Source organism: Taudactylus pleione, unplaced genomic scaffold, assembly GCF_031769625.1.
Source record: "Taudactylus pleione unplaced genomic scaffold, aTauple2 ptg000579l, whole genome shotgun sequence".
NCBI lineage: Eukaryota > Metazoa > Chordata > Amphibia > Anura > Myobatrachidae > Taudactylus > Taudactylus pleione.
The window spans coordinates 5,087,205-5,114,283 of NW_028284981.1; the positions used below are offsets into that span (position 1 = coordinate 5,087,205).

Genomic DNA, 27,079 nt, shown 5'->3' on the forward strand with positions numbered 1-27,079 from the left:
GCAGCACAACATTCAGCCAGGTGTAGGGTGCATACTGAGAACAAGGCAGCACAACATAGAGCCAGGTGTAGGGTGCATACTGAGAACAAGGCAGCACAACATACAGCCAGGTGTAGGCTACATACTGAGAACAAGGCAGCACAACATACAGCCAGGTGTAGGGTGCATACTGAGAACAAGGCAGCACAATATACAGCCAGGTGTAGGGTGCATACTGAGAACAAGGCAGCACAACATACAGCCAGGTGTAGGGTGCATACTGAGAACAAGGCAGCACAACATACAGCCAGGAGTAGGGTGCATACTGAGAACAAGGCAGCACAACATACAGCCAGGTGTAGGCTACATACTGAGAACAAGGCAGCACAACATTCAGCCAGGTGTAGGGTGCATACTGAGAACAAGGCAGCACAACATACAGCCAGGTGTAGGGTGCATACTGAGAACAAGGAAGCACAACATACAGCCAGGTGTAGGGTGCATACTGAGAATGAGGCAGCAAAACATACAGTCACGTGTAGAGTGTATAATTGGAATGAGGCAGCACAACATACAGCCAGGTGTAGGGTGCATACTGAGAACAAGGCAGCACAACATACAGCCAGGTGTAGGGTGCATACTGAGAACAAGGCAGCACAACATACAGTCAAGGTGTAGGGTGTATACGGAGAACAAGGCAGCACAACATACAGCCAGGTGTAAGGTGCATACTGAGAATGAGGAGGCACAACATACAGTCAGGTGTAGTGTGTATAATGAGAATGAGGAGGCACAACATACAGCCAGGTGTAGAGTGTATACTGAGAATGAGGAGGCACAACATACAGTCAGGTGTAGAGGGTATACCGAGAACGAGGCAGCATAACATACAGTCAGATGTAGTGTGTATAATGAGAATAAGGCAGCACAACAGATACAGTCAGGTGTAGGGTGTATAGTGAGAAAGAGGCAGCACAACACACAGTCAGCCAGAGATGCTAGGTACTTAAAAGTAGGCAGTGCAAAATACAGGCAGCCAGAGAGAGCTTGAAGAGACAAGGCGCATATGATGAAAACCGCACTGGGCCTAAAAGAGCGATCCTGCACAAAACAGGACTGTTCTGCTTACAGAATGGGCTTAATATTAAATATGGGAATGGCAACAACAGGAAAAAAAAGCAAATGTTCACAGCTGAAATACACACCAAAGCAAAGCGGTCACCCATGGAGGCAAAAAATAGTGACATTTGCAACTCCGCCAGCAGACACCAACCAAATCACCACATCCCCTTATTCCTCTATACACAAACCTTTCCATTAACATACGGCCTTTTCCTCTAATGCAAGATTTAAAGTCACCACAAATATACCTCCAAGGTACAGCAGCCCCACCACCTTCGCAATCCCGTGGCACAGACAGACCCAAATCTAAACACAACCCTACCCACTAAGCACAGTAGTACAGGCTGGTGCAAATGCCCCCAACATTCACCAATGAAGTCATAGACCAACCCAAAACCTCTACAGTGCAGGTACCTCTGAACTCACAGACCCATGGCACTGGAACCTCTATATCCTCAGATCCATAATGGAGGCACCAATAACAGATTTCCTCCAAGCCCCTTCAGTACAAAGCTCGTCTATATCTCAGGAGGTGAAAAGTACAGCCACATAGGAAAGGCAAAGCATGCTTTACTGTGCACACAATAGGTAAACAAGAAGAGGTATGCACGCTCAGGTGCTCGTAATGCAGAGATCAAGGCGTTGGCCAAAGAATCTGAGCCTCTCATCTCCATAGGGTACAGAACCAGCATGGAGCATGTCTCCTGACAAGTCCTACACATCACAGAGACCGTCTGTACAGAAGCGCTGCACTCACATGTAAAGGGCTGCACGGGCAGGGAGGCGAGGGGTTTTCTCCCTTTTTTTCTTCCTCATTGTCTCAGGGAAAGTGCCCCTTGGATGTCAGGCTGCATCCACACCCGTCCCTGTGCAGAGTGGTGATGTACAGGACAGGTGAGGAGACACCAGCATGCTACTGAAGGCTGTTTGTGATGAAGATCCAAAAACCCATCACTATGGTGCTGCAGGCAACACCTAAGCACTGCTCCTCCTACCTCCACCCTCAGCACATCCTCCCTGGCTCCTATTATTAAGCTTTATTCACCGCTAGCAATGACAAAAGGTACAAATCCGAAACCAACCCAGGGGAGATTAGCAAACACCACATCATGAGTCTTTTACAAGTGTAACCATGACAGAACCTGGACATATTCCACTGTAACATACCAGGCACAGATTTCTGCAATGTTTAGTGAATGGCACAAAAAATAACCAGAAAAAAAGTGGCAGATAAAAAGCCCATACACTAAGGGGCAGATTTAATGAAGTGTGAGGTCTTGTTGTAGACTCAGGCTAGTGGCGTATCTATAATGGATGCTGGGTGTGTGGGGAACAGTTCGCTCATGTGTCAAGGGGGACCTCATATTGCACACAATGCACTTATTTGCTAGTTCGCCTATATGTGGTAGAACCCCCCTCAATATACTGGCTGCCAGCGGCGTTATGGGTCCAGCAAGGTCTTCAGAAAGATGGCGCTGGCAAGGGAGCTTGCACACACTCTAGCTCTGTGACAGAGTCCTTTCTATCTTAGGGGGGTGGGGAGCACGCTTAAAAATCCCATGTCCCACCCAATTTGCTTCTGCGCACATTTCCACATATAGGGTACAGAGAAAAACACTTTTTTGCTTGCACCATTAAGAGGTGCTAGCAAAATATAAGCAATGTTTAGTACCAATAACCTCCCAGGGAGACATATCGAACAAGGATCTAACGAGTACTTACACTTTATAGAATCGACCCTAAAAGAGAAAAGAAACCTAAAACTATGAATAAGTAGTTTAGGTTTAATATTATAGTGGGCCTGTCACTCAATCACAGTGGAGGCAGCCATTTTGTGTAATGAACCTCTATTTAGGAGCAGCACCATCTTGTAGTGGTTAGCATTAGTGCCTCACAACACTGAGATCACAAGTTCAATTCCCGGTCATGGCCTATCTGTGGATGCGTTCTCCCTGTGTTTGCGTGGGTTCACTGAGAGGCCCATTTATTAATGATCGCTTTTGCAATGCGATCAGGGCATGCGATCCTATCGGCTGGATGTATTATCCAGGACATGCAGGGAGACGGGCTCTGAAAGGAGCCCATCCCTGTGATGTCTCCGGAGGGCAGTCGGGGCTGCTGCGCATCCCGCGGACTGCACATGAGCGGCTCTCATTGCCGGCGGAGGGTTCCGTGAGTTCCATCCGCCGGCTGAGATGCGGTAAGTTGCCATAGACTACAGCGGCTAACGCTATCTTCAGATGAAGTTGGCTGCTGGGGCCAATATCGGGAATGCGATTGATGCATTTGGCAGCATCGCATCCCCCATAGAAACCTATGGGGGAGGCGGCTGATAACGGCAATGGAGGGATCGCAGCAGGTATCAGAGATACCTACTGCGGACCCTCCTTCATACATCCGGGGGATACTTAGTATTTGACGTAAACCCCGAAAACGTTTGTTTTCGGGAATTTTACCTCAAATAATGAATGATAAATGGGCCCCTAAGACATGTCACCCCTCGTGAAATGACAGGTTAAATATTGGTTCAGTCCACAACATGGCTGCCTTTACAGCATGCAGGTGACTGGTGCACTTTAATATTTATCATAACAATATGTAGCACTGATCCTCATGTATCAAATACCTATTTCCCTATAGATGGTAAGCTTGCGAGCAAGGCCCTCTTACCACTACGCCTGTCTGTTACTTCTCAGTCTTATTTTATTACGGTTGTGTTCCCAATTGTAAAGCGAAATGCAATATGCTGGAAAATTTCATTATTATGTTATTAACAAGTAAATGTTTATTAATGAATAAACATATAGATAGATGGCAGACTATCACGTCACTAGGATGTAGGGTGATTATGGAGGTACCATGCCTCTGTGATGTCAATAGTTCCGAGTGAATGAAGCCCAAAAATGCCTCCATCCGCTGTGTAAGCGGGTCAAACATTTTAAATGCACCAGATAACGTACTTGTAGCAGTGACAGAGCAGGTAATGCAACAATGGTCAGACTGGGTGGGCCCAGCTCCTTATCTAATGTACAGTGCTGTTCTTTTATGCAGTGTGTCCACATTCCTCACTAATCTGCTTGAGAACTGCATAAACCTGTTCCTCCATGCAGCTTGTAAAACTGAAAGAGCGACACTTAGTGATAGGAGTAACCATCAACACATTACTTCCTGTCACATGCTGGCTGGGTCACAGATGACATTATGATATGAATACCAAGGATAGCTGGGGTGTTCTTCAGAGACATTACTACGGCTAACATTTTAGACTCCAGTATTGGAGGCATTACAGTAAGTAGAAGTACCATATTAGTCACTTCATGAGAAGGTGCTCCGATTGGTCCACTAGTCAGGAGTTCTGGGGGCCGCAGCATGGCCTCACTTCCCGGAAGCAACAGGAAAAACCTGTGTTAAAGCCCCATTAAAAAAAAAAACCACGATTGCTGAAAATTTAAACAGACTGTACTATTTATGTGGACCCACCTCATAGAATCTGTGGAGGCAGCCATTTTGTAGGATGAACCATTATTCGACCCATCAATGCAATGGGACCTGGTGACATCACTGATACGTAAGACACTCATAGCTCAGTGATGTCACCCGTTCTTGGGGGACGGATTATAGGTTCAGTCCACAAAATGGCTGTATAGGTCGGTCCACATGATTAAATTGCAGTATCTGAGCGGCTATTAGGAATGCAGTGCAATTTACGTCAAATAACTAGTTATTAACTAAATGTAATGCTTACACTTATATTAAGAAAACGCTGAACTGAACTGACAGCCCCGACGTCAGCATATGTTTTATATTAATCTCCCAAATAGAAAGTTGTTAATCTGCAGCTTAGGAAATGAGCCCCTGCTGCTTTGTACGTCATTCGGAATGGGGCATAAGGCCAACTTTCATAAATATCACAGCAGCAAATGCATTGCCTCCTTGCAGAAGTGATATCTAATAGAGAAGGTAAGAGAATCAGGAAACAGAAGCCAAATCATAATGGCAAAACAAAACACCACAATAGTAACAGAAAATATCACAATAGTAATCAGCAAAACCACCACCAGAGTCCCTTACTGGTGATGCTAGTCTCACAAGGCAGGTACACACAACTCGATGTGGACATATCCTCTAGTGTGTACACTACTTAAGTCGCAATTCTGTGTAAAGAAGGTTCCAATAAGTGTTTCCGCGGCTATTCCTCCCGCCACATTCTGTTATGCTTAATCTTTGTACATAGGTTGTACAAAATCTTTTCTGATAAAATTAACAACCTAGTGTCACACTGTGAGCGGCTTTGTATACCGCTAGGATGCAACTAAGATGTGAAAAAAGTGTGCTATGCGTTTCGGATCACCTCAGTGGCGCCAAGCGACTTCCATCGCATGGCGTAAAGACGCTAGGTGTTTGAGGACACACCTGTAACTAGGCGGGATATTTATTACAGCTAGGTGTACAGGAATCATTGCTTGCTGTGGGAGAGATGCACATTATATATATATATATATATATATATATATATATGTAAATAATCAGTCAGGTCCATAAATATTGGGACATTGACAGAATTTTCATATTTTGGCCTCTATTCACCACCACAATGGCTTTGAAATGAAACAAACAAGATGTGCTTTAACTGCAGACTTTCAGATTTAATTTGAGGGTAATTACATCCAAATCAGGTGAACGGTGTAGGAATTACAACGGTTTCTATATGTGCCTCCCACTTTTTAAGGGGCCAAAAGTAATGGGACAAACTAAACAATCCTAAAATCTAACTTTCACTTTTTAATACTTTGTTGCAAAACCTTTGCAGGCAATTACAGCCTGAAGTCTGGAACGCATAGACATCACCAGACGCTGGGTTTCATCCCTGGTGATGCTCTGCCAGGCCTCTACTGCAAATGTCTTCAGTTCCTGCTTGTTCTTGGGGCATTTTCCCTTCAGTTTTGTCTTCATCAAGTGAAATGCATGCTCAATCGGATTCAGGTCAGGGGATTGACTTGGCCATTGCAGAACATTCCACTTTTTAGCCTTAAAAAACTCTTTAGTTGCTTTTGCAGTATGATTCGGGTCATTGTCCATCTGCACTGTGAAGCGCCGTCCTAAGAGTTCTGAAGCATTTGACTGAATATGAGCATATAATATTGCTCAAAACACTTCAGAATTCATTCTGCTGTTTTCGTCAGCAGTCACATCATCAATAAATACAAGGGAACCAGTTCCATTGGCAGCCATACATGCCCACGCCATGACACTACCACCACCATGCTTCACTGATGAGGTGGTATGTTTTGGATCATGAGCAGTTCCTTTCCTTCTCCATACTCTTCTCTTCCCATCACTGGTACAAGTTGATCTTTGTCTCATCTGTCCATAGGATGTTGTTCCAGAACTGTAATGGCTTTTTTAGATGTTGTTTGGCAAACTCTAATCTGGTCTTCCTGTTTTTGAGGCTCACCAATGATTTACATCTTGTGGTGAACCCTCTGTATTCACTCTTGTGAAGTCTTCTCTTGATTGTTGACTTTGACACATATATACCTACCTCCTGGAGAGTGTTCTTGATTTGGCCAACTGTTGTGAAGGGGTTTTTCTTCACCAGGGAAATAATTCTGTCATCCACCACAGTTGTTTTCCGTGGGGATTTTGGTGTTGCTGACCTCTCCAGTGCGTTCTTTCTTTTTAAGAATGTTCCAAACAGTTGATTTGGCCACACCTAATGTTTTTGCTATCTCTCAGATGGGTTTGTTTTGACTTTTCAGCCTAATGATGGCTTGCTTCACTGATAGTGACAGCTCTTTGGATCTCATATTGAGAGACGACAGCAACTGATTCCAAATGCAAATGTCACACCTAGAATCAACTCCAGACCTTTTACCTGCTTGATTGATAATGAAATAATGAGGGAATAGCCCACACCTGTCCATGAAATAGCTTTTGAGTTGATAGTCCCATTACTTTTGGCCCCTTAAAAAGTGGGAGGCACATATAGAAACCGTTGTAATTCCTACACGGTTCACCTGATTTGGATGTAATTACCCTCAAATTAAATCTGAAAGTCTGCAGTTAAAGCACATCTTATTTGTTTCATTTGAAAGCCATTGTGGTGGTGAATAGAGGCCAAAATATGAAAATTCTGTCAATGTCCCAATATTTATGGACCTGACTGTATATATATATAATATTATATTATATATCTCCAGAAGGGATCCTGCACTCACATCTCCAGGTTCACAACATGGGGGATGCTCTCCAAGATCAATACATGATCATAATTATATCTTCCGGGTTTCCAAATATATTATTGAAAGGGGCACACACCAATTTATATATATATATATATATATATATATATATATATATATATATATATATATATACACATACACGCTTCACATGCTTTTTTTTTTTTTAACAGAACCTGTATAAGTAGTGACAGGTGGTCAGACTTCACATTATGGGCCTCATTTAGAGTTGAACGTAAATCTGCATAATGTGAAAAACTGAAAATGGATTTTGTTGGGCTGGGCACCGTACTTACAGTACCAGGCATCTTGCATCTTTGCTCCTATGCGCATGGAGATTTAGAGAGGCATCCTGTTTACAGCTGGAAGTATACATAGGCCTAAAGCAATTTTATGCATTGATGAGGACTCGTGTATCTGGATTTTATACATGATATATATATGCAGTGGATTTCTGACTTTGTTTATGCGGTAAATTTTTTATTAACCTTTTGTGATCATAGCTTTCCCATGCACCCCATGTGCAAACTCGTTTATATTAACCTGTGTCAGCTGTCTTTTTGGTACTATGATAGAAGCTATGTTAGGTGACTGCCTTACCTTTAAAGGCCATTAGCTGGCAGGTGAGCTTTAAACCAGGTAACATTTTTTCAGTCTAAACTCTGTGATAGCAGCTACCAGGTTTCCATCAGTGTGACGGATAGTGTAGGACCTGCAGAAAAGTGGGGTCCCGTGATGTGGGCTGCGGGCTTAAATGCATTGATCAATCCATGAACCAAATCCCCATTATTTATTTACTTATTTATACATCATTGTGAGTGTTTAAACATGGTGAGTGCTGGGTTTTCTGATTTTATTTATTTAAGCAATGTGGTCACAGGCCACTTGCACCCCAGTCCTGGGAATGGCGAGTGCAGGTCTGCACCCCAAATCTAGGAGTGGCGTGTGCAGTGGATTTTTTCTTTTTAAAAACAGTATTTCCAACACACATCTAGTTACCACTTAAAATCCATAACCAGCACCATCGCTATACAGCCTTGGTGTGTTCCTCTAAAACAGGGGTGGCCAACCCATGGCTCTCAAGCTGCATGCGGTTCTTTTGGTATTGAGATGCGGCTCCCCCCCACTGGAACTGTGAACGCTGGCCTCTGAAGCGGTCAGAAACTAAAGAAGCCTCTGATTGCTTCAGAGGCCAGAGGTCCCAGTGATGCAGTGCGTGGGTGACATCATGACGTCACCCGTGATGTGAGGAGCCTGCCCTGCGTGCGATCCAGTCAGAGGCAGCGGGAGCCAGCGTGGTCAGACAAGTACTGGGCTGGGGGCACTGCATATGGGGCAAAACTACAGGGGGCACTGCATATGGGGCAAAACTGCATAATGGGCACTACTGCCAGAGAGCCAGTGGGGGCAGCCTGAGAGCTGAGGGGGGGGAGAGATTGATGCTCGCTTTCATGCTTATGGGGGCAAAGTGGGGCTGTTGAGACAACTCCTGGGGAATGGTGGGGGTGGCTGGAGAGACACGAGGGACCGCTGCAGTGGCATGGGGGAGGGGGCTGCAATGCACATGAATGTGAGCTGGAATGGCAAGGGAGGGAGCTGGAGTGACACATGGAGGAGCTGAAGTGTGTATTATGTGGATCTGGCTTGTTTCAGTGTATTTTATGTGGATCTGGCTTGTTTCAGTGTATTTTATGTGGATCTGGCTTGTGTCAGTGTATTTTATGTGGATCTGGCTTGTTTCAGTGTATTTTATGTGGATCTGGCTTGTTTCAGTGAATTTTATGTGAATTTGGCTTGTTTCAGTGTATTTTATGTGAATCTGGCTTGTGTCAGTGTATTTTATGTGGATCTGGGTTTGTGTCAGTGTATTTTATGTGAATCTGGCTTGTGTCAGTGTATTTTATGTGGATCTGGCTTGTGTCAGTGTATTTTATGTGGATCTGGCTTGTGTCAGTGTATTTTATGTGGATCTGGCTTGTTTCAGTGTATTTTATGTGGATCTGGCTTGTGTCTGTGTATTTTATGTGGATCTGGGTTTGTGTCAGTGAATTTTATGTGGATCTGGCTTGTTTCAGTGAATTTTATGTGGATTTGGCTTGTTTCAGTGTATTTTATGTGGATCTGGCTTGTTTCCGTATATTTTATGTGAATCTGGCTTGTTTCAGTGTATTTTATCTGGATCGGGCTTGTATTTTTAATGTACTGGGCGAGCCCCCAGCGTGACTAAAAACGGGTGTGTGACACAAGATCATGCTCCTACAAGCGTCATACCAAAGGCGTGCGCACAGGAATGGGGCATGGCCTTGTGACAGCCTTCAGCGCATCGGCTCTTTAACTTGACTACAAACATTTTTGGGCGCTTTGCCTCTGACTTGTTGGCCACCCCTGCTCTAAAAGGACAATACTGTATATGCTAAATATGTGTCTGCTATAGTGGAAACCAACACCAGGCTAGAGAGACGGTGCCAGTCATACTATAACCGAGAACGCCACAGTATGGGGCCCCTCTGTAATAAATGTGATCTGGCACCAGCCTGCCTAGCACTGGGCTTGTCTCTCTATGGGGCAGCTAGTAGCTGCCAGTCACTATATGAAAATGACCCTCCTGGCCAACTAAGACCATTCTGCAAATGTAAAAAAATGTGTGTGTTTAATTGACTTATTCATCCTGTATAATGGGGAGCGGTCTTCCCAGCCCACGGGCACTGAGAAGAGCCCAACCAGTTTACAACACGGTGCTGATAATCTTTGGGAGGAAGGGAGATGCTCTTTTGCTTCAGCCCCCGAGCTGATTAGGTTCTGGTTCTCATTACGATAGGCTGGGTGGGAGGGGGACTTTATGCTGTGGTTTTCCCTAATATAGAGTGACTGGCCCAGCCTGACCAGCCTTGTGCTGTTGCCAATTTAGCAGGGGACCTGGCTATACAGCTCTGGATCAGGTTATGGATTTGAGCCCACTTGTCTGGCTTTTTATATATATATTTTTAATTAAAGACAGAAGTCATCATTACTAACTTCCTCCCTGACCCATTCATATTATCTTTTGCTGTATCTTTACTGTGAACACGTATATACCCTCTATGTTATACAGACAAATAAGTAAGTTTGCAGACTTATTTCTACATGTACTTTCTTGGCTCTACTTCGGGTCTAGCTCTAATAGAACCCCTATCTGATCAATGGCTGACCATGCTTACCTATCGATGGAGAGACTAAGGAACTGGTTAAGAGGGGGACGCAGTGTCGATTACAGGAGCAAGCGGACGATGTTTTCGCACTGCATAAGTGCAGCGACGGTCTTGCGACGGCGGACACAGCGAGGATTTATTCGCAAAGTGTTTGACAGACAGGAACCATTTGGGGAAGGTAACGGGAGAGAGGTGACAAAAAGCGTAGGCTTGATGCGACTGTTTTGGTGGCGTGTCGCAGCCAGCGACTGCGCCTTCTTAGGCAGAGCTTCTGACCCCAGCGTCTTACTTGCAATGGACATTCTGAGCAACCGCAGGGTAGCTCAGAGGTCCGATGTTGCGACTGTTCATCCGATGCTGCATCTTAGTGAGAAGTCGCCGATGGGTGTCGGTGTAGAAAACACTACGGCTGCGTCGTTTGCATATTGTCTCAGATCCGTAGCGAATGAAGACTCAGCACCGTCGGACATCACCTCTGAATCAGGCCCTAAGTAGGGGTAATATCTCAGGAAGTCTGGCAGAGTGTTCCTCAGAAATAAAGCAATATCCTCTGAGCAGGAATGTAAGCGATCTGAACAAGCGAGCATCAGATTAAACTGCTATTCTGCTTGAATAACCACAAGCTTGTAACCGATCAGTGACCGCTCTCCAGTTATAGAACAGGTTGGTGTATGGTAGCAGCCACAAGGATGTACTTCTAAGAAGAAAGGTCAATAAACAGAAAGGCTTTCCCCACAGCTACAGGAATTATGGTTAGGCGGGGTATGCAGCAGGCCTATTATCTAAAACAACTTCCCTACAGCCTCAGAGGGTTCAATAACCTAGTTATACTCTAAGATGCCACCTCTGTGGTTTCTTACACAATATGTTATGAACTACTGCAATTACATGGTTGTCCTCAACTGTTTACACATTATAAAATACAAGTGGTGTTCCTGGTTGCCTATATAAACAGCAGGGGGTATGTTTACCAAAAATAGATTTTGATCGATTTTAAAGCAATCTAAATCAATGTTGTGTTTCTGGGTCTAAAGCACACATTTACTAACGCTTAAATAAACAAATCAAAAACGCTCTGTAAGGAAAGGGGTGATTTAGAAAACTCAACATCGATTTAAATTGCTTTAAAATCAATTAAAATTGACCTTTATTAAATATACCCCTAGGTCCTCAGGTCAACTCGGCAGTAACCATGCACTCCGTTCATTCCTTGGTCAGCTTTCTATGGGGGGGGGAATTCAATTAAGTGCGAGGTGAATGGTACCAGGAAGTTGGTCCCAGAGCTATTCAATTCAGCGCAACGTTTAGTCCGGCTATTACAACTTAAGTCGTAGATTGATGTTTCTCGCGACTTAACTTGGATGTTTAGTTGTGAGAACCGCCATTCTCTGAATAAAGTGCCAGCCGCGAGGTTGTTAACGCCGCGTTAAGCCCAGAAAACTGCTTGGAGGGTGTGAAATGGAATCCTTTATTTGGCCTACCAGCGCGCTGAATTGAATAGCTTTGGGACCTCCTTCCCGGCACTAATAACAGTGCTCTTAATTGAATCGCCGCCTATGTGCCTCACGCTGCACGCATCTCATGTTGTAGGGGCTACAAGATGCTGCCCAGGAGGTCGTGTCATGGTAAACGGGTTCACAGAACCACTTTTATTTTTTTAAATAACTATATAGTGACACAAGGCACTATGTACTAAATAATAATAATGCCATCAAATGGGCCAGTAAAGTCTGCACAGAAATTATGGGGGTAGGTGAAAATCAATAAAATAGATGTGTGTGTACTGCCCTCTTCAGCATGTAATAAATTCTCCATTATTGTCCAACTTGGCTCCGGCATTTAGAAACACAGGTAAGGTGCGTACACACTAGACGATATTTTGCAGGATTCGCACGATTTCGACGCATCGGAACGTCAGATCGTGTAAAATGTCCAAATCGCGAGTGTCCGATCACAATGCGCGTACCCGCGGGTCGTACATCGCATCTTCAGATCTTACCTACAGCAGGTAGGTAAGATCTGCCAATCTCGTACACGACGCACTGGAAATCTTTAAGGACGCACGATAGATCGTTGCTCAGATTGGACACTTTTTAGCACCATATCGTGTCCGGGAGTGCCGGGGAGCGTTCAAGGGAAATCGCTCACGATATCTCATCGTGAGCTGTACGCACCTTTAATGTCATCTCAATACTTGTGTTGAACTTGATATAAAGGTTTCAGGAGATTCTATTGGTAGATGACGGAGCTAACGGTACAGGGGTGGCTGGAGGTTATGTAAAGGCGTAGTGAATAAGGATCTTCACAATATTTCATGTATGTCTCGTAGTTGACATGAACTTAGTAATGCAGTTCTCATGTGACTTTGCAATTTCCCATATGTCTATCTTGTTTGACATTTTGTTATGTGTTCGTTAAATTAGAGATTCAACGAGGCAGCATGAAGGCAGAAGCCCAAGGTCATTATCAGCAACAGGAATGGCCCCCATGGTATACTGGCTTTTGGAATTAGTCCTCCTCTGGCTTATAACAGTGATCTATATGTTATAAACAAACAGCAACAATTGTTTACACAGCTTTTTAAATTATTCATTAATAGAAAAAGAAAAGAAAATTATAGATTTAAAGCAACAATTTGCAGATCATGTCAACTAACGAACCAATGTTAACCTGATAAACTTAAGTTGGGTACACACTATGGACCTCATTCAGAGGCGGTCGAGAGTTGCAAGCGGTCGCACTAAATCAGGGCGGCAGCTTGCATCCTGAACGGCCGCCTCCTTGTCGATCGCTAAGCTGTGGGTTACCACCCACAGCTTAACGAGCGACCAGGTTGATGGTCGCGATGGTGATCACCATTGCGACCATCGGGGCTTACGACGAGACCCCAAGGTTGGGTCTTGGCACTCGTAAGCCGCAGGGAGCTTCCTGCTGTTTGAGCAGGAAACTCCCCACTGACATCACTGATGTCAGTGCGGCCGCCCACAAAACGGTAGGAGTTCGTTAAGGAACGCCTCCGTTTTGCAAACCACCACCCCCCCCGGCCCGCCTACCAAACGGGGCTAGCTGTCGATTAACCTCGACAGCCGCCCCTTTGGTAACGAGCTCCGGAGCGACAGAGTTTCTCTGTCGCTCCGGGGTTTGTGCACGAGCAGTGCGGCCGCTGCGCGTGCGCAGGACTAACCATCGAGTCGGTTACGAGCGCATCGGCGCTTGCGACCGACTCTGAATAAGGTCCTATATGATGTGTAACACAGCCCACGGTACAATACGATGTAACGTTGTATCATGCATGCCGTATACACTGCACGATCTGGTGTATGATGGCGCAATGTGCCAGTTACATGCTGCATGTAGCAGCACCGCGTCATTCATTGCATCGCCCCATTTGCTGTGCAAGACTGCAGCTAGAATAATGAGATGACCGCCGTGCGCATGTGCAATCAGGCGTACACACTCCATACTATAGAGCGGTATCCAATTAGCCCCGAACATTGTTCGGGTGCAAATTGACCCCCGCGATCGGCGTAAAACGGGGATTTTTCGCCAATGTTTTTTTCACTCTATCCTATTATTTAGGTCGAGATAATAGGATAGTTCTCCCGAAAACACATAGGTGCAGCGATAAGCACGCGGACCTATGTGTTATCGCCTTTTTTCAGGTGAAAAAACGGCAGTTATCGTAGATTCTTTTTCAGGACACATCAGGTCCCGAAAAAAAATAAACCTGATAAGTGCCGGTGTCAGGCCGAATTCGGGGCTAATTAGATAGCCCCGGGCGAGGTAATTAGTCGCATTAATTTACCGCGGCTAATTGGATAACCCCCATAGTTCCGATTTGTGTCGGAACAATATATCATATGATATATAGTATAGTATGTACCCAGCTTTAGGGGTATATGTAACATTGACGGCAGTGAGGCCTTGAAAAGTATAATTTCGTATCCCCTGAAGTTAAGAAATTTAATTTACGTAGGAATTTAATAAAGGGAAACAGAAGGGAAGACCCCTCTTTATAGGTGTCATTTCTATAGGGTCTAACGCTTCTACAGAGGGCACTGGCACAATACTCCATAAAGCTAATCATCGTGGAGCTCGACAGAGCGGCCTAGTCTGCAGATCCCTTGCAGAATAATGGGGATTGCTATATCTTGTGTTGGCTTCACCTAACCAAGGAGATATCCGATAAATCCTGCATGCCTTTCTATTGTAGCAGGGAAACTTCAGCTTCCATATTAGTTTCACATTAATGAATAAACCCTTTGGGTGTTTTTTGCGAATGAAGGAAAAACCACTATTTGCACAAGTGACTCATTTCTAGTTTCCCATATTCGAGGAGACATTAGAACCTATTTTACACCTGCGTTTCCTTTCCCATGCCAGAAGCAGAACCTACAACTGATAACACAGGACAACAGTAACTGCACTGGCGAATGGCACTTGCAGATTCATTTAGTACATCAACCTGAAGTAGATGAAGATACACATTGTTCATCAGTCATTTTTAATCCCATCTGTTGGTAGATTTGGACATCAGATGGGTAGAGAGAGTTCTGGCAGGCACAAGGAAAACAGATTGCTGACCATAAGGTAAAACATGCTACTGTATCATGTACATTTATTAATGCTAGTGATATCTCCTGCTGGCAGTTGCTACTTAATACCAATTTAACGGATGGCTAAAAGGAAGAGAGATTTAGCAGGAACTCCGGTAATGTAAAAAGAAAGAGGAGCCTTAATTGTGCTCTGGAGAGAGGAATAAATGGTGCGGAGAACACCCATTTATTTAAGGTTTTTACACACACAGGGGACTGATGTATAACGCAGCACGAGTAGTGGAGAATGGAACCAGTGAAAAGCAGCAACTAGTCAGCTTCTACTGCCACCTCAATGCTGATTGGTTGCTATGGGCAACTTCAACGCTCTTTTCACTCGTACAGATGTGCCCTCACTTTGCTGCAGTCGCGCCAAACAGCCCCTATCGGTGCGCTTGGTTCTGTGCAACTATGCTGATGCCGGGCATCTTTTTTTTGCCGAAAATGCATCTAAGTTGCAATGCGTTGTACTAGGACGCAGCAGGAGGCTGCACTGGTTCACTTGATTTTCGACACTTGGGATATCTGTGCGTTCTAAATAAGCATCCAAAGTGCTACGCTGCAGCGGCCACACTTTTCCACGCCAAGTTCCGCTTACAGACTCCATCGCACACAGATATACAAGTGCAGCATATCATATTAATGAGCAGTGGGCCTGATTCAGAGCCGCGCGCGAGCGGGTCGATTGTGGGTTCTGCGCACGCGCAGCGGACGCACTGCGCGTGCGCAAGCCCCGGAGCGAGAGAGAAATTCTCTCACTCCGTGGCACGCTACAAAAGAGGCGGCTGTCGATGTTGATCGACAGCTCGCACCGTTTTGTAGGCGTGGCGGGGGGGGTGGGCGGCCCCACTGACATCACCAGTGATGTCAGTGGGAGAGCTTCCGGCTCTATTAGAGCCAGAAGCTCTCTGGGGCTTGCGGCCACAAGACCCTACTGCAAGGGTCTCATCGCAAGCCCCGATGGTCTTGACCATCGCGACCATCATCCTGGCCGCTCGCAATAGCTGTGGGTGGTCAGCCACAGCTATGCGAGCGGCCAGGAGGCCGCACAAAACCCCCCCCCAAAAAAACCCTGATTCAGAGCGCCCATCTCTGAATCAGGCCCAGTGTTTCCTGGTGCGTCCTAGTTGCATCGCATTGTTACTTAGATGGGACCTGGCAGCTCACTCACACCAGGCATAGCGCACTGCAAGGAGTACTGAGGCTAGATGAGCCCGGACACATCTGTACATCAACCCCATGTAGGGGACACATGGAAATAGCAATCACTATGAATTACAATGGAGGCCTTTCAAGCATGGACAATGCCAAATTCAGGCTTGTTTGTATTGCCCAGGGCAACTAACTGGTTGGGGCCCCTACGAAGAGAATACCAATAAAACCAAAAAAAGAAAAATGAAAAGTAGCTTGTTTAACATTTACCAGTCTTATTTAATAATGCTGCTCTGCACTTTTAAATAAGATCAGCGTGGAGAAATAGGACAGCTCGGTCACCAATACTGCCCTATGCGTGAGGACCCTGGGACGACTGCTCCGGCCAACCCGAAAATTCTACAGCACTGCAAAGGGACTCGCTTCAACCTGATATTGAGGAGATAGATTGGGGACATTAGGTTCAGGTTCTCAAGCTGGTCAGGGAACAGGGTATGGGGGGATTCCCACAAATCTGAGGAATGGACGTGCATTAGGTCTAAAACCGTTACTTCCTCCCTTTGTGTACTTATACCAGAAAATAACACTAAAGTGTTTCACCAATAGTACATGGTTTCTACATGGATTCATAAGATACATGCGTGTTTTTCCAACGCTCTGCTGGTGCGGCTGTGGTTAGGACGGATGTCCGAAAATGCCCCCGTCCTCCCTTCCAGATATCCCTAAGAGCACTAATCGGCTGATTGGCATCCTAAATCATATTGTATATGTCCTAACTCCTCATAGTGGGTAAAAACCTGATCCCCTGCCAATAAAGTTCCATCAGAGTAGATCTGGCTCATTTATAGAACTGTGCATGTACCGTGCGTTATAACTAATCATCCAGATACAATTTCAGCTGTAGGGGTCTCCATGGCTGAGCTACTGTGGAAGACACTGCTCCCCTATCCCATGGCTTTTAGTGTTTTTTTAGTCTTCTTAGAGGGGTATTCAATATGAAACGTTAACTTCACTGTCGAAGTTAACGTTTCATATCGGAGTTTTTGCCTGCGTTAAAGTATCGGGCAAGCTCCCGCTTATACCCGTATTCAATATAAAATTAACGAAAACGGGAAACTCCGAAGTTGGATTTGCGTAAAGTTACGAATTTTTCCTTAAAAAAATTGTAGGACCCCCCTAAAGTAGTAAAAACATGGGGGAACATTATGGGTACCCCCCTTTTAGCCTTTAATTGAAAGTCGGGGATTTAAATAGCCACAGCAGGTGTTTTTTTCCCGACATTGAAGAAGTGATGCAGAAGAGCACTTAGGTTATTTTTTTTCGTTTTTTTAAGTGGTCCCATCAAATTTGGGGTACATGAAAATGGGTACTAGCATATTTTTATGTCCCTAAAGTAAGTTTTTTAAAATTCTGCATTTGTGCACCTGCCGCTATAATTCTATTCTTCAAAACACCTGCCGCATACTTGCAGAATAGCCCTGAACCTATTTCCCTATTGTTAAACACTTTTTTCCCATTTTTTTTATTTTTTCACCCCAATTTTTAAATTAATTTTTTGGGGTGTCCCTATTTTTTTTTTTTTACTTTTTTTAAATGTCATTCCCAGGGGTGCAGGCTTTTTTTTTTTTTTAAGCCTGCACCACTAAACCCCAATTCTGCACTTTTTTTCGACACCTATTCAATGGTGAACAGTTATCCCCGTTTTTTATCAAAGACTTTTCAAAACTGCGAATTTTGAAATTGAATAGGGTGTAAAAGTCAAACCTGCGATAATGACGTCAAAAGTGCGATATTAACACAAAAACGATGTTGTCGCTCCCATATTGAATACCCCTGTTAGTGTTGTAAAGACGACGTCTAGAGTTTGGCCCCCTTATGCTGTGCTGAATGGTGCTCTGTATTGTTCCTCGTCTTGATATAATTCTGCTATGTTTGTATCAAACATAATGATGTATAATCCTGTACAGTAAGGCTCATTGCTCGCTCCCCTTCCTCCTTTCTGAATCCACTATTTAACCCATCGTTTTAAAATAACTTTATTGATATTGGCCCTCATTCAGAGCCGGACGCTCTGAGCAGAACGCTCGCTCTGAATGAGGGCCGTCCTCCATAAAAATGGAGCGTCCTCCTGGACGCTCGTATAGCTGTGGGTCACCACCCACAGGCTATACGAGCGTGCAGGTTGATGGTCGCGATGGTCTTGACCAGCGCGACAATCGCCACTGCGAGCCGGAGCCTGCGGTTGAGTTTCTCAACCGCAAGGCCCGGAGTGATTTTGGCTCTATCAGAGCCAAAATCACTCCCACTGACATCACTAGTCATGTCAGTGGGCCGGCTTCTGACGGTAGGCGTTCCCTTGGGAACGCCCCCGTCTGGGAGGCACGTCCCCGGCACGCCCACCAAAGGGGGCGTGCTGTCAATCAACATCGACAGCACGCCCCCTTTGATCAGACACAACGAGCGAAGGAAAGTCCTTCGCTCGTCGCGTCTCGCGCATGCGCACCATCGACCCACTTGCGAGCGGACAGCCGCTCGCGAGTGGGTCTGAATCAGGCCCATTGTTTTAGTGTGTGTGTGTGTGTGTGTGTGTTGGGCAAAGTATTCAGCGAGCTTGTGATTATGTGACGTCCCTTGCACCCCCCTCTCTGGGATTAGAGAGCAGCTTCATATACCTTTCCACGCCCTCTTGTAGCAGGTGATTTGTATAATGAAGTCACACGCTGTGCAGGTATGCAGAACAATTAAGCTTGCCTGTATATTCTCTCCAATTTCATAAATATCCCCCTTCCTGACCTAGACCCGCAGTACACAAAAGGGACGCTATTTGCAATGCCTCATTTAAATACCCAACACCATTATATAATACAAATGCTCGCTAGGTAGAGTTAGTGGACAGTAACAAATGAGTTTCTTTAATTGAAGTCATTGAAATTCTTCTGCTACCTGTAGGCTGTGACAGAAGGTACAGTCACAGATTGGGGCCTTTCATCCCTCCTCATTTCCTTGTACTAGATGCCAGGTCACCCTCCATCTAAGCTCCCTTCCATCACCCTCCGCTTACATAGGAGCCGGACAGCAGCCAATGGAGTTGGAGGAGGTATTTATAGGCTCGGTATTTTCAGAAAGGAGGAGGGGCTGTGAGCAAGCTGACTGCCAAAAGGTTCCAACACAGTCATCCCATGCATCAGCCCCCGTTCAAGGCAGAGGAGAAACAATGGGCATCATGCTGCTGCTGCTACCCATAAACCCACATTTTCAATGGGCTGCCGAGAATAAAACACAAAGCGCAGAAAACGACAAGCACTTCATTGCTGACATCACCGCACGTTGCGCCAATATACCGCCAAGCTCTAAGTGCACCATAAGCGCTGTACATCACTGCTGGTCATCTCCTCAATTTAAGAATAGTCCATGGAATCCCCCTCTAAATAACGCTAGCTGGAGCAGCCAGAATATCATTAAATAATAAATATAGATGGTTGTAGATGAAATAAGGTAAGTGTGTATTTCCGCAGGTTAGATCAAAGTACCCCAACCCAATTAAACGCTGCAATTACCCGGGTACAGTGCCTCGTGGAGCTGGGGGCTTGGATTAGATTCTGACCTGGGTGTAGAGTTTGTATGTACTCCTAATGTTTCTGTGGGTTACCTCCTGGTGCTTCAGTTTCTCCAAATACATAATATTATGGGGTCTATGTACTAAGCCTTGGAGAGAGATTATCTCAGTCGACTATAAGTACCAACCAATCAGCTCCTAACCGTCACTTTACAGGCTGTGTTTTAAAAATTAGCTGATTGGTTGGTACTTTACCTTCGTCAACTTTCGCTCTCGCCAAAGCTTATGGTGTATACACATGGGACGATAGTTAGCGATAACGATATCGCTGAACGATCTCCCTGCACCTTCCCGGTGTGCTGGATGATCGATATCGATCATCCAGCACACCACCAACGACGGCCAACGATCGCAGGTCCCTTTAGTAACCTGGTCGATATCGACCAGGTTGGCCTGCATGCACGGTCGATGGACGATAACTTTATCGTCCATACGTGCCCGCGCATCGCAGGTCGCTGGTGGGTTGGAGGCACCGAAAAATGCACAATATGAGCGATAACGATATGATCGATATCGTTATCATTCATATTGAGCATTTTTATCGTACTGTGTGTACGCACCATAAGTACATAGACCCCTGTGTTTCTGACTAACATGGCAATGGTGTGTGTATTAGATAGTAAGCTCCACTGAGGTAGGACCTTAATAAACTTTTCTGACAGTACAGTGCTGCAGTATATGCTACCCCTATAAGATAAATGGATGAAAGATAAAAAGTAGTAATGCACACTGGGTAACAAGCACAGAACATCTATACTCTGCAATACAGAAATATACAATACCTGGTGGAGACACAGTTAAAGTCATTCTGGATGAATGGATAGCACCTTCTATGGTCACTGTAACTTGGAACAAAGGGCCTGATTCAGAGCCGCTCGCTCTGAATCAGGACAGGGATTTATTTATTTTTTCTTCAGGCCGCTTGCTAAGCTGTGGGTGTCCACCCACAGCTTTTGCAAGCGGCCTGGAGATGGTTGCGATTATCACGACCATCGGACTTGCGACGAGACCCTGTGGTAGGGTCTCGGCTCCCGCAAGCCCGAGTGGACTTCTGCTCTAATAGAGCAGGAAGTCCACTATTGACATCACTAGTGATGCCAGTAGGGCCGCCCACAAATGGCAGGCGTTCCTTTGGGAACGCCTGCATTTGCTCAACCACCCCCCCTACCCGCCTACAAAACGGGGCGAGCTGTCAATCAACATCGTCAGCCGCCCCGTCTTGTAGCGAGCCTCGGAGCGACTGAACTTCAGTCGCTCGCTGGAGCTCGCGCATACGCGCGTGGGAGGCAAACATCGACCCGCTTGCGAGCGGGTCTGAATCAGGCCCAAAGTCTACTGTGATCAAACATTAACATCTCTGGATGTCATTTTTTAAGATGTCTGATAGTAAGAGTGCCTTTAAAAATCTCCCCCCCTCCCCTGATAGTATTCTGTACACAGGACTATCCAAATTGTCCAGCTGAGATGACCGCTTTGATGTCTGAGCAACAGGAAGAGACAAAGTCACTTATCCAAGGTCACAAGGAACCAGAGATTCCAAGAGTCCTCTAGGAATTCTAAGTGTCTTTCTTTTTTAACATCAGGGACCATTTAACCAATCGGCCACTTTGTTCAACAATAAGTTTGGCCATCATTGTGGTCAGACCAGACGACTCATATGGGGATGAGGCTGAGAACAGGATAATAGGAAGAGATAGAGCGAGAGAGCCACTTCCTCCAGCCCAAACAAGGCTGGCAGCAAGTAAAATATAAGCAGATGTATTACAGAGTGCCAGCACTCGGCGGCTGATGCCACAAACAGAGCAACGCTGGACTGGCATTCCAAATGGCAAATGGGACAAGAGTCTGTGGCAACGTACTGCAAGCTTGCCTCTGGATTTCCAGATACGCCATACACCACTTAGCCTTTGCTGGAATATAATCTCGTTAGGTTTGCAATCCCAAAACGTACAAACACAAGAACAGAAAACATTAACCAGCTCCGGGTGCCTGCAGAAAACAATTCTGGCAAATCATTAAAGCTGCTCTCCCAATATCACGGCACTCCAGGATATAAACCGTGATATACAGTGTTTCTCCCCCTGCAATGGTTATACTTAGGAAAGACAACGTTACTGATGCATTTATTTTTCCAAGTGAATTAAAAAAAAAAACAAGGTTTCCCATAAACAAATGTAGCATTAGGGTGAGAGATCTGCAGATGGAGAGCAGCCGGTCCAGTCTCTGGCGGCAGGAAAAATGCTACTTTTGCTTAAATTGTATGTTTTTTTCCATTGAGTCATGTAGACTCCAACATTAGTAATAGTCACAGGCAGGAGATAGGAATGTGAGTACTTAACTCTTCAGCTGCACTGTGGGTTCTAAGATGAAGTCTATTGCTGGCAGTAGAAGGGTTAACACACACCCTCTGCTGCCCCCCCCCCCCCAACAAAAACATCAGCGAGCTCAATCAGTTCTAGTTAATGTATAAACACCTTAAGTTCTGCATCACTTCCCAATGCTCAAGCTACTCATCACTGAGAGCTGCCAAACTGCTGGGTACTTTGTGCCTTGACAGACATAAGTGCACTGGCAGCTTTGCTTCTATAAGAGACTTATTATACTTGTCATTGCCAACGATTGATGCACCCATTTAAAAAGTTCTCCATCAGCCTGTACAGTGCACACACACGCACACACACACACAAGACACAATGCTGAACACATTCACACTCACAGACCATGCACCACTGATTAGATGTGCAGGAAAAGCTTATTTCATACCAGAGGCCATGCTGCAGAATCCTGGGTGTCCGGTCAGAAGCGCAGTGCAGGCACCACATGCTGACGGGTCCTGGAAGGAGCGGTGTGGCTGCTTTATCTCCACCGAACCCCTCCTGCGCTTGTCCAGTGCACAGATGTTCCCCCTTCTTGCAGATCAGCGGCACTGCCGCCTCTCAGCTCAACACCACAGTGACAGCAGCCAAAAGGGGGGTGGAGCAGTCCATGACAGCCCGAAGGAGGGGAGTGGGCACCAGGAATAGGACAGGAAGGAACCAACATAAACAACTCAAATGGTGTGAGGGGATGGGATCAGGGATCAGCGATTTAACACTCAGACCAACCATACAGCAAGGCTGTGGAGTGTGAATGGTGATCAAAATACAGGGACAATTGTGAATGATGATTAGAGAGGTAATATCATCAGTATCTACAGCAGCCCCCAAAATAGGACTATAAAACACAGCTCTGTGAAAGTGACCTTTAGCACAGAAATATACAGAAGTCTAACTTGCCCCTGGCTGCAGAAAGAGGATAGAATTCACTGACCCCCCCCCCCCATCCCTCCAGTAGCACAGCGTGGCATTCTACCGCTGCTGCTGATAAACTGTGCATCAGGAGAGGTGGGCTGTGCCCCTGACCACAAATGAGTGGCACTCGGCTCATGCAGAGCTACATTAACTTCTCAGGCATGTGACATTTCACTTGAATGCCCGCAGCTGTCACAAAAACTGCGCGCGGAGATCAGCTTGCAGAGGGTAATGTTCTGTGAATGGAGGGGGAGAAGTATGCAGAAGCCACGGCCGTGATCAACCGGATCCCCCGCACTCTGCAGCCCTAACGTGCACCCACAGAGAGGGAGGGGGTCAGGCAGGGCAGCATCTCCTCAGCACAGTCTCAAATAGTTGAGGATGCAGTTGCCATGGCGATGAATAAAGTTGCCATGGTTACTGTAGGAGGAGTGAATAAGGAGGAAGAATAGACGTGAAGGAGTACCCAACGCCATGGAAACACAAAGATGGGATATATATATATATTTATTATATATACACACAAGTATACATACACACACAAAATGAAGTTGCTACATAATAGGATTACCCACATTCTATATATAAGAAAGGGCACGCAAACCCCCCCCGTAAAGTAAATTAAAACTGTACACATACATACACACACACACACATATATATATGTATACACAAACACATATATATATATACACACACACACATAATGAATGATTACGGGAATTATCATATTTAAGGGGATAGCGTATGTAGCAGATACAACATGAGCACTATTTTGAGACATGTGCCATCATTGGTGGGGATTCATTTGAGTGCGATGTATAATAATGCCGGGAATGAGTTCCCGTAGATATTCAATTATCCCCATTGCGCTCTGCACTTAAGTCGAGAAACGCAGGTTACGGCGCCTGAAGCGGGTGTCTAGGGGCAGTAACCTGCCTTCTGCTACGGAAATGCCAGGCGCGATGCTTTTAAACCTGAAAATGTTCATTCACTGGTAGTGTTCCATTCACTGGCTGATTCCTTTAACTATACGCTGTACTTCTAGGCCAGATCTACAACTACATTAAAGATTTTGAGACCTGTCTCCTTGCTCTCCTGTAAGAGACATGCTGTGAGGTACACGTCTAAGTAACCTTCAGCACAGCCTCTTATAGTGAGATCTGTCTACTTCCTCATGCATGCATTTCCCACGTCTGCGAACGGAGCATTTTCCCCAGGATAGGAAGAAACCTATTAAAGGGCAACTGGTTCTAAAATCCAACTCTGCATCATTAGCCGGCTTCAAATTGATAGTATAAACAAAACAGCCCTCTGGGAGACAGACAGGAGCACCAGTGATCATAATTGTGGAAAATGGGACAAGAGAGGAGAAACTAAAGGGCACCCTGCGTGTGTTTGAGGGGATGGGCAGAGGAGTGGGAGGTTAGGGAGACGACAGGGGGCATAGGAATGGAGTGGGGGTAGCAGAGAGGAGGCAGAAAACTTGCGGGGGTTGCAGAAAGAGGGGGCTGGGACTGAGGGGGAGCAGCAGAGGGAGCGTTTCCTCCAGATGTTCCAGGAGCCTCTCATTGTACTAGGAAAAACTGGTTTACTGGCTTCTGACTACATTATCTCCAGTGTGGGGGTTTGCCTGACTGTGATAGGGAAATTAGATCAGATGCTGAACTGGGACTGGTGTGACCGATGAAATATTGCTGACTGTATAGTATAATATGTTGACACTATGCAAAAGGTGTGAGACGCAGAGACAGAACAAATCAATGGGGGCAGAAGGGTTGGTAAAGGAGTAGTGGGATAGAGAACAAATGTGTGGTTGGTTTTTGCAGGAGGACAAAAGTGGTGGCTAAGAACGCAGGGACAGCGAGAGGGGGGTATAGAGAGTACAAAACACTGAAAGGAAGGGTACAGATTCCAACTGATGACATGAAGAGAAATGTATAAAAGAGGGGAGAGGGATTGAAAAACAAGGAAGCAACATGGAAAGTAGTAGGAAGGTCACACACAGGGTATTAGAGGTCAGGTATACACTGTACCGTGCGGACTGGCGACGCAGCAGAAACCATAGGAAGTAACAGCTGCACTGACAACTGCTCAGGAAAGTGTGTATCCCAACCATAGTGCCTCCATGTGAGCGTGTGACTGCCGTGTGCTCTGCCGGCTCTTCCTGTTCTCCAGCCCTACCCCTGCTATGCCTTCCCGTCCTGCTAGCTGTCACACTGCCACCAGCTGAGACCTGCAGCTCCTAGTAAGAGCTGCACCAGCAGAGAGAGTCTGGGGAGGGGGTGGGGAGAGCACCTGCCTAAAATATTGTACACAAACATTCAACCTCCTTTAAGTTTTGCCTTAAGCCCATTGGGAGGCGGAGCTATTCTCTGCCACCTTATGCAGGTGTAGGCAGCTGGAGAGAGACAGGTTACCCAAGCCACATAAGCCTTATTCCCAGGATGGGAAGAGAACAAGTCACTGTGCAGATAGTGCAGGCTTAATGAGCTGTAAAGCCCTCGCTGTGCTGTGAGATCAGCACAAACTGAAGGAATGACAATTACCGCACAGAGCTGCTCAAGGCGAATGCACAAAGACTGGAGCAGTCTGATGTGCAGGGATGTGTCACGGCAGCTCCAGGCATCGACAGCTCATTGCATCCAAGAGAGACACAACGTGACACTCAGCTGCCTGCACGTGGACCCATCTCAATGATACAACTCTTCCAAGCTTTGTGCTGGAACAAAGTGGCATTGTGTTACTGTACTTCCCAATGTGTCATGACTCCCAGTCACAAAGACTTACCATTGACACTAGCTGTGAAGAGTTCACCTCTTTTACACATGTATCATCAGGAGGGCCCCTTAGATCTTATTCCGGGGACAGGTGGCGGCCATGCCAGGGAAAGGCTATTCCATATAAATTAACGTCTAGCTTAAGAGGTAGGCAACCTGTGGCTTTCCAGCTGTCCGTAACCACTACATGCATTTCTCTCATAGTTGTCCACAGTCCCACCTTCCAAGGCACAATTGCAGTCTTGCAAGATTTGTCCCTGCGAAAGTCCGCAGTCCAACTGCACAATTATTAACCCTGCTAGATTCTGCTATTGCCATCTATTTTTACTCTCTAGCCTTTAGAAGTTAATGTTTATTGAAAATGAATAATTGTAATGCAAACAAGCAAAAATGCTCACATTCGGTAAACACGGCATGAATGGAGATTGCAGCGTGCGGGGTCCCCTGAGACAGTATGGGGATTAGCTATGTGGATGCCAAAGCTGAACAGCAAAATGTCCTTTGGACTCTCAGCATGGTATAATCAATGACTTGGTTATCGTGCATCCTTCTAGTATTCCCATTAAGAGGAGCACTCTGATCATGAAAGAGTTAAAAACCTTATTCCAATGTTAACGCTGCCCTGAGGGTTTACGCTGAAAATCAATTGTAGAGAATTGCACTGAGGAGGTCAGTTTTTAGCACAATCATTTCCAGATTGCCTTTGTCTGTTCCTGGTTTACTGTTTTCTATGTATCACTGAAGATGTTCCCTGCTCCCGGCATGGGGCTATTATCCTTGTCTTATCAATTAAAGCTGTGAAAACTGCATGTCTCGGCTCGTATGGAAGCTTTCATAAGCTGCTCCATGCTCCTTCCTCACTGTCTCTCCTCTATGGGGCATATCCAATTGCGGGCGTGAAAATGGAAAAGCCCAGCGGCGCAGGGTTTTTCCCGCAGCCGCGGGGTTTTGCTATTCAATAAGGTGACTGAAAATGGGACGCAATGATTTCTATAGAAACCACTGTGTCTTAAATCGTTAATTTCGGGAAAAATCACCGGGACTTGCGCTGGGACCCCGGCGGCACCGCCCCCTGAGGACTATCTAAGCTATTGGAAGTTTTCAATTAGATTAAT

The 27,079-nt window shown here is 45.7% G+C and overlaps 1 protein-coding gene across 4 annotated transcripts in view; it reads right to left on the reverse strand.

Annotated features, from left to right (window-relative positions):
- The window catches only part of IQSEC2 (IQ motif and Sec7 domain ArfGEF 2), a 203,614-nt gene that overhangs the window by 42,515 nt on the left and 134,020 nt on the right, over positions 1-27,079 (reverse strand). Inside the window, exon 1 of one of the 4 annotated variants that reach the window (XM_088453405.1) lies at positions 25,221-25,389. The exons of 2 other annotated variants lie outside the window; for them this stretch is intronic. In XM_088453405.1, the coding sequence (XP_088309531.1) occupies positions 25,221-25,303 (83 nt within the window). In that variant the 5' untranslated portion in view covers positions 25,304-25,389. Of the gene's footprint in view, positions 1-22,657; positions 22,820-25,220; positions 25,390-27,079 lie in introns of those variants that run through there. One more of the 4 variants, XM_088453406.1, reaches the window with a different exon arrangement.